The 13967-nt window shown below is 45.5% G+C and overlaps 1 protein-coding gene across 1 annotated transcript in view; it reads left to right on the plus strand.

Annotated features, from left to right (window-relative positions):
- The window catches only part of GAB3 (GRB2 associated binding protein 3), a 158755-nt gene that overhangs the window by 95571 nt on the left and 49217 nt on the right, over nucleotides 1-13967 (plus strand). The window contains exon 2 of the mRNA XM_060249961.1: nucleotides 9115-9418. Coding sequence (XP_060105944.1) covers nucleotides 9115-9418 — 304 coding nt within the window. The remainder of the gene's footprint in view (nucleotides 1-9114; nucleotides 9419-13967) is intronic.

Consider the following 13967-nt stretch of genomic DNA (forward strand, 5'->3'; position numbering starts at 1 on the left):
GGAGTTCCTCACAATCCTCTCTGGTTCTCTCCACCCTGAACAATTTAGTGTCATCCGCAAACTTGGCCACTTCACTGCTCACTCCCAACTGTAGGTGGAGGTCTATAAATGAGCGGTAAGCTAAGGTCACAGCAGCACTGAACCTTCTGCTGGCCCAGGCGGATGAAAGAGTGTGGCCTCACTCCAAGGCTGCCCCCCCTGCAAGGGAAGGCAGCCTTGGAGCAAGGCCAGGCCACCTCTTTAGTCCAGGACTGCTATGCCTTGCTCCGTGGGCCGGTTGCTATCAGGCCAGAGACCGGGACCGGTCCACAGCCCGGTGGTTGGGGACCCCTGGTCTAACCTACCTCATAGGATTGTTGTGAGGATAAAATGGAGGAGGGGAGAACTGAATATGTCATCTTGGAGGAGGAGGCCAGGATGAAAACATACTAAATGAATAAAAACCAAATAAACATTCAGTGGTGTGGCAAGATGGACATCTGCCTCCTTCACCGCAGGGCCAGTTTGCTCCTTCCCAGAAGGGTAGCATCAACATATTGCTCAATACTGTGTAATGAGTGGGCTGCACACCAGAGTTAATCTGGTTGAGCCGTGGTCTGAAGAAGACACACAATGCATCAGCTTTGCTGCAGCCAAGCAATATGGGCTTGTTCAGTGCCAAGATGAGAAGCTGTCTGGAATTCTGTCTGTCTCACTACTCCATATACTGCCTGGATTCTATGGAAAGAATGTGGGATATCAGTAAAATAAATATAACTTGACACAAAAAAGTGGATAAGCTCTTGAGAGCCAGTTTGGTGCAGTGGTTAAGTGTGCGGACTCTTATCTGGGAGAACCGGGTTTGATTCCCCACTCCTCCACTTGCACCAGCTAGCATGGCCTTGGGTTAGCCATAGCTCTGGCAGAGGTTGTCCTTGAAAGGGCAGCTGCTGTGAGAATCCTCAGGAAGGTAAAGAAGATTGTGAGCCGCTCTGAGACTCTTTGGAGTGGAGGGCGGGATATAAATCTAATATTATCTTCTTCTCCTTCTTCTCTGAGCCTCTACAGGGAAGAAGAAAGAAGAATTGCAGATTTATACCTCGCCCTTCTCTCTGAATCGGAGACTCAGAGCGGCTTACAATCTCCTATATCTTCTCCCCCCACAACAGACACCCTGTGAGGTGGGTGGGGCTGAGAGGACTCTCACAGCAGCTGCCCTTTCAAGGACAACCTCTGCCAGAACTATGGCTGACCCAAGGCCATTCCAGCAGCTGCAAGTGGAGGAGTGGGGAATCAAACCCGGTTCTCCCAGATAAGAGTCCGCACACTTAACCACTACGCCAAACTGACCCTCCCAGTTAGGACTGCTAGACAATTTGTGTACACCAACAGTAGACAGAAACTAGCTCTGGCTTCCCCAGTGTGGGGTCCGTGATCAAAATAGCACCCACCAGTACGTCCCTTGGTGCTCACCAAGTTTTCAGAAGGTGGGTGGAGCCATTGTAAGGCAGGGCTTGTTATTGGCTCCCATCATTCAACTGAAAGGGTTTCCCATGGGCTGCAAAGGGAGAAGGAAGAACATAAGAAGAGCCCTGCTGGATCAGGCCGGTGGTCCATCTAGTCCAGCATCCTGTCACACAAAGCGGCCAACCAGTTCCTCCGGAGGACCAACCGCAGGGCATAGACGCCAGGCTCGTAGCTATGGGGGAGGGGGGCGGCTCTGGAGGCCCCATCCTGACTTCCTTTTGAGCCCCTCCCCGCCTCTTCTTCCCCTTGAGGACCCTTCTGGCCCCACCTCTCTCTCCCCTCCTGTTTGGCTGGGCAGGACGGAAGACTGAGAGGCGACAGGGCCCTCGGGTGTAGCCAGGAATTTTTTAGATTGGGTGGGCTTTTTAAAAAATTTGAGTGCCCTCCAAATTTTTACAAAGCCTCCTGACCTGAAAAAAAAATCCTGGCTATACTGTTGCTAGGGGCTGAGGCCTCCCCTGACACGTTGCCTCCTGTCTCCGGGATTGAGAGGATAAATGCCCCTGAACGGAGGTTCCCCGCAGTCTCCGTGGTGAGTAGCCGTTGCGAGACTTACGCTGGGGGCGTCTTATCCCCTTTTAAAGCTGTTCATTCCTACGGCCATCGCAACATCTTCTGGTGGCAAATTCTGCGTTTTAATCGTTCTCTGTGTAAAGCAGTAACAGATACGGAATTTGGCTCGGACTCATGTAGCGGCGTTCCCCAGCCCATCTCAAAATTCTGTTGGCGCTTTCAATTACAAAAAGGTTGAGGGACCCCCAAACCAGTCCTTGATTTGCCCACCTTCACGAAACTCTTTTGTGCTGAATCAGAGCATCATTCCATCCGGGCTAGAGATGTGAAAGCCTGGGGAAAAAATGGAAAAGGGGGGGGAATGGGTTTTCCCCCCATTTTTTTTCCCTGAAGCTTTTTTTGTTTTTTTCCAAAAAATTGGAAAAATTGAAAAAAAGGAAAGGAAACAAAATGATTATGGAATGTTTTATTTTAACATGATGAATATAATATTTTAAGACAAGGTGTTCAGATATTTTCCAAATCACTTCTAAAATATATGTATGGTATCAGATTATTCTAATTTCTGTACACTGAGGACAAGCAAGTCCTAAATCATGCCCATTCGTTGAAACTTAATCCTAGACTCCCTTCTATACTCTCCCCCCCCCCTTCAATTCTTTTTATGAGAATTTTTTATTTTTATTTAATACTGTGGAAAGGAAATATGAATAATTGTTAATTCTGGATTTTTAAAAATCGTTTTGTGGAGGGTTTTTTTTTTTTTTTGTCTGTTCCACATAAACTAGTAAACAGTTCAGGAGATTGTTGCTCCATTTGTTACAATTACAAATAAATATTATTTTAAAAGTTCATTCTGTTTGTAATAATTTTTTGGATACACTGTATTTTTAATATACTAGTTGTGATAACTTCATGCCAAGTAAAATTGTCCTTAGTCGTATTTTATGTTCCTAAAGTAACTGAATGACTTTCAATCTGGAAAAGAAAAAAGTGCTAATGTGGCATTTTTTTCAGTTTTTCTGAAAATTTCCAGGTTTTTTCTGAGCTTCAAAATTTCCGGAAATTTTACATCTCTAATCCGGGCCAGCATTGCCTTCTACTGCCTGTGGCTATCTTTCCTGGCTTATCTACCCAGGATGAATGGAAGCAGCTGCCTTCTACTGAATCAGACCCTGGGTCCATCAAAGTCAGTATTGTCTCCTCAGACTGGCAGCGGCTCTCCAGGGTCTCAAGCTGAGATTTTTCACACTTGCTTGCCCTGACCCTTTTTAGTTGGAGATGCCGGGGACTGAACCTGGGACCTTCTGCTTACCAAGCAGATGCTCTACCCCTGAGCCACGGTTCCTCCCCAGTGGTACAAAACCCTCCCTTATTAAGTGGAGATGCAGGGATTGAAGCTTGGACCCAAGGCATGCGGAAGCGGGTGTGCTGCTGCTGAACTCCCGATCGGCACATTTATCCAGAGAGGCCATTTTTATGCCGCCTCTCTCAAGGCAGCTTGCAAGTAAAAATGGTACAAAACTTTAACAGCAGCATCATAAATGACTGACCCAGCAAACAAATCGAGGCATTAAATGTGCTTTTGTGACATCCCCGTAATATGTAAGGTCCGTCATCGCACTTCCCATGCTGGTGCAAAAATTCATAGAGCTATTCTGCGCAAGGTGGGGTTAAGGTTCACCCCCCCCCCCATCAGCGAGGACGGGGAGAGAAGGGCTGCCTGTCTGTGAGAACACGGCTAATTTTAATAAGAGCTCTATTGTGAGAGTAATGGCAGATGGCCTCATAAATGAAAAATGCTGAGGCTGATAAGGAAACACGAAGGGCTCAAGTTGCACAAGCGCATCTGCCCATGAATAAAATCCTGCCTCTCTGGCTTTGTAGAGGAAGAAGGGAAAGACTGGACATTAATATCCACATTCTGTTGACTCTTCATTTGGGCATGGCCGTGGCTCGTTGTAGGCGGCTGATGTCGTGCTAGTAGAAGCAAAGCCCCAGAAAGCAGATAAACATCGGAGGATATATCAATGGTGCAGCAAAGAGTCCCCGAGCAATTAGGAACTCATTTCCAGGAACCCGAAAAACGAAATGTCATGTTTCTCTTAGCAGTCAGCTAAACAGAGCTCAAATTGATGTGTTTATCTGGGCGGCTTTGACAGTGACACACAATCTAAACACTCACACACGCGCGCACCCCTCCGCTGAAGATAAATGTGAAATGGTTTCAAATGGATCTCGGGTTTTGTGTCGGCAAAATAGAGCATGGTAATTTCTCACACTGTTCACCGGCTGATTCTTAAATCTTCTCTTGGCGTCTCAGACTTATCAAGGGCTCCTGGAGGATGGGTATATTCTGACTTCACAGTGTTGTTGCGAACTGTGTTTCAGAATACTGGAAATGCCTTTTTTAAGGTTTTTGGGGGGTTTTGCAACAACAGATCCCAAGCTTCACTAGAGGTTCACAAGAAACACTAAGAAGTGAAGGAGTCTTTGAGCATTGCCACACTCACAAGGAAATACGTTGTGCGACAGAATGTGTAAGATGTGCAAATTATACTTGCATCTGTGGCGCATATGGACATGCATGAAGCTGCCTTATAAAGGCTATGAGTCTCTCCATTATTTATTTTAGATATTTTTAGTCTTCTTTTCTCCTGATCAAAAGAATTTACTAGTAAGGTCAGTGTGATGGCAGGAGTTCTCCAGAGTCTCAGGTGAGAGGTCTTTCACATCACCTGCCCCCTGATCTTTTTAGCTGGAGGTGCCAGGGATTGAACCTGGGACCTTCCGCATGCAAAGTTAGAGGCTCTTTTGTTAAGCCATAGGTCCAATATGCATGTACATCTTACTGGAGATTTTCAGAGTAGTAAGACTTCAATGTTGACTTCGGATTCTGTGAAGAAGAAGAAGAAGATATTGGATTTATATCCCGCCCTCCACTCCGAAGAGTCTCAGAGCGGCTCACAATCTCCTTTACCTTCCTCCCCCACAACAGACACCCTGTGAGGTGGGTGGGGCTGGAGAGGGCTCTCACAGCAGCTGCCCTTTCAAGGACAACCTCTGCCAGAGCTATGGCTGACCCAAGGCCATGCCAGCAGGTGCAAGTGGAGGAGTGGGGAATCAAACCCGGTTCTCCCAGATAAGAGTCCGCACACTTAACCACTACACCAAACTCTCTCTCTCAAACTGTGCCCGCCTTATGCGCCATTCTTTTTCCTCCGGTGTATTTATTCTGCAGCTACAATTTAAAAATTGCACTTTTCTATATCAGGGTTGAATGTCACTTGCGACATGTTGGGGGGGGGGGTGTCCAAAGTTTTTTTTTTTTTAACTGACACAGTTCCTCTCTTGCAGCAACATGGTAGTGTCCAGCACCCACCTTCCATTTAAATCCTTGTGGGTCATGTTCTGCTTGCATTTAAGCATTAGTTCTTTAAATGAAAGGGAACAGAAAGGAATGCAGGCAAAGGGAGAAAAGCCACTGTTGAAACTGGCCTGATCTAGTCGTGAACTGTAATAAAACTGAACTGAGCTGAACAGACTTTTTCTGCAAAGCCCCATTTTTCATATTTTGTTGAATATCAGAGATTCTCTGCAGTGTTATTGGCCACTGTGAAGAATGCAAAATAGTACAAGACCTACTTACTGTAAGTTTCTGGAGGATTGGCTACATCAGAGGTGCATGGCCTAATATGCAAAGGAGTTCCTGCTACCAAAACCCCCTGATGACAATATTAGAGAAATAAATGCCTGCCTCTTATAATCCACTATTAGCCTTACCAAAATTTCAACGTATGGGGTATAGATGACAATTGCATATGGTCACACATTTCGTCTGCAGCCGTGGAATTCTAGCAGGAGCTCCTTTGCATATTAGGCCACACACCCCTGATGTAGCCAATACTCCAAGAACTTACAAAAAATAGCCTTGTAAACACTTGAAGGATTGGCTACATCAGGGGTGTATGGCCTACTACGCAAAGGAGCTCCTGCTAGAATTCCATCCCTGCGCTTAGATATTTGGAAACCTTTTCCAGATGATCATGCATAGGCTTGCCAGCCGTTGTTATATTTTCTATTTATTTTGGGAGGTTGTAATTATTTAAACAATTTAAAACATTTTTTTTAAAAAAAAACAGCAACTCCAGAACAGCAGCTGTCACTGTGGTCAGTAAATTCACGCGAGGCGCCAAATCATTGTTCGCAAGGCCAAACTTTGGGTTTGGTTTGCTGATGAATCCCGCCATTTGGGCCAACATGGGTACTCAGGAAGGAGGCGCTGATATCACCCAAAGAGAGGAGGGATGGCCAGAGACCCCTGGATGTCCAGGACACAGACTTGTGAGAGGAGGAGAATGAGACGAAGTCGGTAATTATTCTCCCACCACCGCTCAGAAAAGTGCCTTAAAGATTTGCTGGTGGGAGCAATATAATTGTATTTGCCTGCGTGTGCCACATGAATTCAATTTCTTCGCCAGCTGGGTCTGTGGGGTTTATACTAAGACAGAACGATTACAGAAGAAAATCCATTTTGAAGTGGTAATAGCTGCTTTCTGCTCCTGCTATTTACTGCAAATGCTCCATTAGTGCACATTATGAGTTTAGTAATCTCCTTGATTGACAAGGTTGGGATTAGTGGGAACCGAAGGCTGGATCGCTCTTTTACTGTGTTTGCTTCACGCAATCTGGAAAGCTGAACCGAGGGCTAGAGGCAGGATTTTAGGGGCTCTCTTACCCATCGAAGGGCAAAAGGCTATGCAAAAATACAGCAAGTGCAACCATAGAGAGCCAGATTAGTGTAGTGGTTAAAGTGTGCGGGCTCTTATCTGGTTTGATTCCCCACTCCTCCACTTGCAGCTGCTGGAATGGCCTTGGGTTAGCCATAGCTCTCGCAGAGCTGTCCTTGAAAGGGGCAGCTTCCGAGAGAGCTCTCTCAGTGCCACCTACCTCACAGGGTGTCTGTTGTGGAGGAGGAAGGTAAAGGAGATTATAAGCCTCTCTGAGATTCAGAGTGAAGGGCAGGATACATATCCAATTTCTTCCTCCTCCTCCTCCTACTAACAGGAGCAGAAAGCAGCTATTACCACCTGATATTCAGTACAGCTTACACCCAGGAGAACGTCTTTAGGATTATACTCATAGTTTGCTACTTCTCAGGTAATGACAAATTCAGTTTGTGCTGACGAGGAGGTAACAAAAGTGAATAATAAGGTGTAAGTTTAGGAGTAAGAGAGCAAAGTCTATCTCTACAGTGCCTTGGTACTCCTTGCTGTGCCACAGAACAGGGGTGGCCAAACTGTGGCATATTGTGTGGCTCGTGGAGGCTGAGGAGGAACCTTAATGAAGGCTTACTCTGAATTAAGTGTGCTTAGCATTAGGACCTCAGCATTGACCCATAGGTAGGTGACTATTTCCACCATGGGTGAAGTGGGGAAGGAGGGGCAAATAGGCAGGCTTGCAAGCTCTTCTCCTCTACCGTAGAGGTCGCCCAGAAACCTAGAGTGGGGAAAGAGCATAAGAGCTGAGGGAGCCACAGGAAGGGGGATGGAATTAAGGAGGGTGCTGCACGGTTCCCCCTTAGTTTCATAGCTTTTGCAGGAGCTGCATTTACTAACCTTGGTGTCAAGGCAAAGTGAGTTGCATAATGATGCAAACAGTATCAGTTATTTATCTGGTGCATGTGTCTTTCCTTCTTCAACTGGTGCCAAAACATAATTCCTTAACCATTCCCTATGCTGGTCTTATGGGGACTGTTATTCCCAGCTTTTGTTTTTTTTTTAAAGTCTCCTTCTAGCACGATCATGCTGTAAAGTGTACTAGGTTAAAACATGTGTGTTTTATCTTTCTGTGCAAAGCACGTATTAAGAGTTTTAATAAAGATGTGTGTGTAATATTTGCTCGTGTCTTGCAGCTCTCAAACATCTGACATTTATTCTGCGTGGCTCTTAAATTAAGCAAGTTTGGCCACTGTCATATACAGTCTACGGGCCGTCATATACAGTCTACGGGCCGTGGCTGAGTGGCTCAGACTGAGCGGGCTGAAGTTAAATCCTACGAAGACAGAGGTCCTTTGCTTGGGTCGCCGCGGCCCGGGGAGGGGGATCCCCCTGCCGGCTTTTGACGGTGCGCCGCTGATGGCGGCGGACAGGGTCAGGAGCTTGGGGGTGCTATTGGAGCCTTCCTTAAAGATGGAGGCTCAGATAGCAGCCGCTGCCAAGTCCGCATTTTTCCATCTTAGGCGGGCAAGGCAGCTGGCCCCCTTTCTGGAGCGCGACGACCTAGCAACAGTGATCCATGCTACGGTCACCTCAAGCTTGGACTACTGCAATGCCCTCTACATGGGGCTGCCCTTGTCTCGGACTCGGAAACTGCAGCTGGTGCAGAATGCCGCGGCCCGGCTGTTATTGGGTCTCCCAAAGTGGGGACACATCCAGCCAGGTCTCCGGACTCTGCACTGGTTTCCAGTGATATACCGAGTCCGGTACAAGGTGCTGGTTATTACCTTTAAAGCCCTATATGGCCTGGGACCTGCCTACCTGAAGGACCGTCTCTCCCCACATGTTCCCCAGAGAGCACTGAGGTCAGGAACACAAAATCTCCTCACTATCCCCGGGCCAAAAGAAGCCCGTCTGAAAGCCACCAGGGAAAGGGCTTTCTCCGTTATGGCCCCCGTATGGTGGAATCAGCTGCCGGAAGAGGTGAGGGCCCTGCGGGACTTGGCGCAGTTCCGCAGGGCCTGTAAGACGACCCTCTTCCGGCTAGCCTATACCTAGCCTATATTTAGCTAGGATGACAACCTGATGTAACTGGCCAGCCATCTGTTTACAGGAAACTGAATTACTCTGTTTTTAATGTTTTAACTGTTTAAATATTTAACTGTTTTATACTTGAAATTGTTTAAATTTTATGTTTGATTGACTGTTGGAAGCCGCCCTGAGCCATTCGTGGGAAGGGCGGGATATAAATCCCAAATAAATAAATAAATAAATAAATAAAAGTCTTGCTGGTGAAATGTCTGTCTGCCTCTGTCACGACAACACAGACAGGTGGCATCTTTTCCTGTCCCTAACGTCGACTGTATTATTTCCTCAGGCTTGGCGAAAACGCTGGTTTGTGCTCCGCCAGGGCCGAATGAGCGGGAACCCCGATGTCCTGGAATATTATCGAAGCAGCCATTCCAAGAAGCCCATCCGGGTGATAGACCTAAACGAATGTGAGGTGGGGAAGCACTCAGGGTCAAACGTTATCAAGAAAGAATTCCAGAACAACTTTGTCTTCATTGTGAAAACCACGTACCGCACCTTCTACCTGGTAGCCAAATCTGAGGAGGAAATGCAAGTGTGGGTACACCACATCACCCAGATCTGTAACTTTGGACATTTGGAAGATGGAACAGGTAGGAGTGATGATGACGATGTTGGTATATCCCACTTTTGGGTTGATCCCCAAAGCGGCAAGGAAAACATCGTTAAAATCAAACTGCAAATTAAACAAATTTTAGAAATGACATTTTGACCGTTTTAAATTGTTGTATGGGGACTATGCTGATTTGGCTCTTGTAAGCCTCCCTGAGCCTGCCTTAGCAGGGAAGGCGGGGTATAAATGGAACTAATTAAAAAAATAAATAATGTAAAGCAAACTTGCTTGTAGGCAAACAAAACACAGATCAAGCAGCTCTCCGCTCCCAGAGCCCAAAGAAATAAAACCATCTTAGCCTAGCCTGCAGGGGTCATTTTTGTAGAAAAAAAGGTGGTGGAGCTCATCCAGGGATTCTTATGCAGCTGCGCCTACTATTCAATGGACAAGGTGGGAAGGAAGAGGTGGAATTGTCAGAAAGGTTCAGGAGCTGTGCTCTTGTGAGCTCCCGCTGAATCCGAGGCCCCTAGCGGCAAAAAGCCACTGAAGGTCCCATATCTCACTGAGAATAACTGCCCACTCCACCTCAGATGATGAGGAAATGTAAGCAGAGCTTCTGAGGAGGATCTAGAAGTACAGGTCAGTTGAGTGATAAGCTGGTGTGAGTAGTTAATGGCCTTAATTAGGCAACATTTGGTTTGAGTAATGGCTTGTGACCAAATCTGTTAGCATACTGGATTCACTCCCCCTGCCCCCCATGCCCTCAGCTGACACAGCCACCTCCTGGGCATCATACATCCTCTTGGGTCCCCTGTAGGGGGTTCGCCTCATCATAGCCCCCCTCAGGGGTGGAATTCTAGCAGGAGCTTCTTTGCATATTAGGCCACACACCCCTGATGTAGCCAATCCTCCAAGAGCTTTTACAAGGCTCTTTTTTGTAAGCTCTTGGAGCATTGGCTACATCAGGGGTGTGTGGCCTAATATGCAAAGGAGTTCCTGCTAGAATTCCCCCCTGCACCCCCTCATCATTATTCCATCCTGACTCCATGTCTGATCATGATAAATTCAGGATTATTATTATTTCAGTTTATAAATCACTTTTCCTCAAAGGGCTCAGGGCGGTGTGCATAATAATTAAAACATAAAATAAATAAATTAAATATCCAATAAATTATTTTTTTTATTAGTTTACTATTTTAGATTTCTATCCCGCCCTTCCCAAAAACAGGCTCAGTTAATTAATCAGTTTACAGAATGGAACCATTAAGATATAGTCAAATCAACGATGGTATTGAGCACAAATCTCTCTACCTTCATGGGTGGGGGGCGATTATGGGCCAGGTAAGGAGGAAAACCATTGCTGTGCTCAACCGTAGGCCTGGTGGTGTTGCACTGGACATCTCTTGGGTCATTGATCACCAGTAAATTCTGATCTTCTGAGCCACAGGGAAAGAAGGACCGTGTCCAACACAGGTTACTCTTTAGCTGGAGATGATGGAGTGTGAACATGAGATGTTCAGCATATGTATGTGTGCCAAGAGAACCGCAGTTGTGATCTGTGTATTTCTGTCTTATAATGGAAAATGTTGCATGTCCACTTCTAGTGGGTCTTTCCTAATCACCAGCTTTTTCATTTCAGACTGAAAAACTTGATAGGCAGGAAGGCATGGATGAAATTTCCAACAGGAACAAGAAATTGGATTCTAGCTCGATTTAGAATAAGCTGTAGTTTCTAAAATAATCAAACTGACTCAGGAAATCAACATTTAATGGGCCCAGGATTTCTCTTTGTCAGCTGGGTGATCTGCCAGAGGATTAAAAGAAGATGGGGAAATGTGGGGACTCAGTTTTGGAGCCTATATTTCAAAATGTTTTCTAAAGTTGCACAAACTCCTTTACACCATCCGATGGTTTTTGGTGGTGGTGAAGCATCTAAATCCTGAAAGTGCCTCAGGTTTTTAAAAGATTTCCAATTTAAAAACTCTCTTATGAAAAAACTTGATAGTTAGGACAAATGGAGGTGTCTTTTTTAAAATAAGCCAATTTTCTGACGTTCTGAACTGACTGTACCAAATCCATGTATTGCTTTAATTTACTTTTGAGTTTGGAGGCACAGCGTAACGTCGAGTTAATTTTGCCTGCAGCCTGTGCTTGAAAATCAGCACTTGAGAGGTTCTCTCAGTGCTCAGTGAAATGCAGCCACAAGTGAAAGAGAGGATGAGTTGTCACTAAACATCTTTGGCAGACACCTGTCTGTGTCTTCAGGGAACCATGTTATGTAGAATCACTGGACAGATGTATAGACTCACTGAACAGGTGTTCTAACAGTACCTGAATCACATACTGATTTGGATCCAGTGCTTTTATTTCAAACATGCTTCCCTTTAACCAAGTGGTCCTCCGTGTAATTCTTACCGGTACCATCTAACACAGGGGGGTCAAACATGTGGAGGGCTCCTATCAGGATCCTGAGCAACATATTGCTTACTTGATATTGTTAGATAGATGTGTAAGATATATAACTATTTAAAAACATTATACATTAATGGTGAGTATAATTTCTCCTTCTCTTTATGATTATTGCAGGAGGTGCCATTTTGGTATCTAATAATCATAGAATCTAAGAGTTGGAAGGGACCTCCAGGGTCATTGAGTCCAACCCCCTGCACAATGCAGGAAACTCACAAATGCCTCCCCCTAAATTCACAGGATCTTCATTGCTGTCAGATGGCCATCTAACCTCTGTTTAGAAACCTCCAAGGAAGGAGAGCCCACCACCTCCCGAGGAAGCCTGTTCCACTGAGGAATCACTCTAACGGAAGTTCTTCCTAATGTCGAGCCAGAAACTCTTTTGATTTTATTTTGAAATAATACAGATTAGTCATCAGTTATTGACCTTGACCATAATATGGGTAATACGCGTTCCATTTCTGCTGAAATTCTTCAGTTGGTCTTTTGTTTACTAGGTTCATTAACTTTGTTATCGCAGCATATTCAGCTAGTTTGTCACACCAGGCTTTTTTCAGTGGACAGTCTTCTGTCTTCCAAATAGCTGTAAACTGTGCTCTTGTCGCTGTTATCTGAGTGATTCTTGTGATTTTTTTTTTCAACGTTATCTGGAATCATTACCAATAACATTGTTTCTGGATTCAATGGGAATTTAATTTTAAGAATTTTCTGATTTTCTGCATGAATTACATAAGAACATAAGAGAAGCCATGTTGGATCAGGCCGACGGCCCATCAAGTCCAACACTCTGTGTCACACAGTGGCAAAAAATTTTATATACACACATACACTGTGGCTAATAGCCACTGATGGACCTCTGCTCCATATTTTTATCTAAACCCTTCTTGAAGGTGGCTATACTTGTGGCCACCACCACCTCCTGTGGCAGTGAATTCCACATGTTAATCACCCTTTGGGTGAAGAAGTACTTCCTTTTATCCGTTTTAACCTGTCTGCTCAGCAATTTCATCGAATGCCCACGAGTTCTTGTATTGTGAGAAAGGGAGAAAAGTACTTCTTTCTCTACTTTCTCCATCCCATGCATTATCATGCATTTCAGTCCAGTACTTCCGCATTTTTTTGCAAGACCACCACATGTGGTCAAATGTGTCTTCTTTCTTCCATTCATTTCCCTTCCTTTCAGTTCCTTTATAGTTCTTGTCCATTTAGTGGGTATCCATTGGAGTAAAATACCACTGGAAGAACATCTTGTATCAGTTTTCTCTTAAGGCCTGACAGGCTGTAAATTTAATACCTTTCGTCCATAGATTTTCCCAGCATGAAAGGGATATCTCTTTGTCAACATTCTGCATCCACTTTATTATGCATATTTTAACTTGTTCATCTTCTTCGTGATTCCTGTGCAATCCCACACTTGGGTTTTGAGCCCTGCTCGAATCCAACCTCAGAGACTCCCATAGCAGCATCAGCATTTTTTGGTGGGCTTTTCTTCCGGTTCTGGGGAGCAGGCTGCTACTGAGCATGCCTAGAACTGAGAGGAAAGCTCCGCCCCTGCCCAGTTTCTTCTTTACCACCGCCCTGTCCGGACCTCATTGTGATTCCTCCCTACTTACCTCAGCGTTTCTTTCAACGTTTCTGCCTCAGTTCTTCAAACTTGTAAAGTCATCCTAGCAAGTGGTATAATAGATAATTGTGTAATTTTCTTTTCAAACTCAGATCAAGAGATCAGGAAGCCGTGGGGGGAATTGGAGGGAGGCTGTGGGTCAAAATGCAGCCACGCAGCAACCAGGGTCGGATCTGGGGGAGGGGCAGAGGGGGGTGCTTGCCCTGAGCGCCACTGGAGGGAGGGCGCCAAATTGGGTATTAAGTTCATTCTATTCTATGGGCCCATAAGGTAGAATGGGCCCATAAGGGGGCGCCATTTTTTAATTTTGCCCCCCCTCAAAAAACTTGTAGATCCGGTCCTGGCAGCAACTAGTAGGAATTGATTGGTTGAGCTGGGGAGTTTCTGGCTCAACATTAGGAAGAACTTCCTGACCGTTAGAGCGGTTCCTCAGGCTTCCACGGGAGGTGGTGGGCTCTCCTTCCTTGGAGGTTTTTAAACAGAGGCTAGATGGCCA

This window comes from Heteronotia binoei, chromosome 11 (assembly GCF_032191835.1).
Source record: "Heteronotia binoei isolate CCM8104 ecotype False Entrance Well chromosome 11, APGP_CSIRO_Hbin_v1, whole genome shotgun sequence".
Lineage (NCBI taxonomy): Eukaryota > Metazoa > Chordata > Lepidosauria > Squamata > Gekkonidae > Heteronotia > Heteronotia binoei.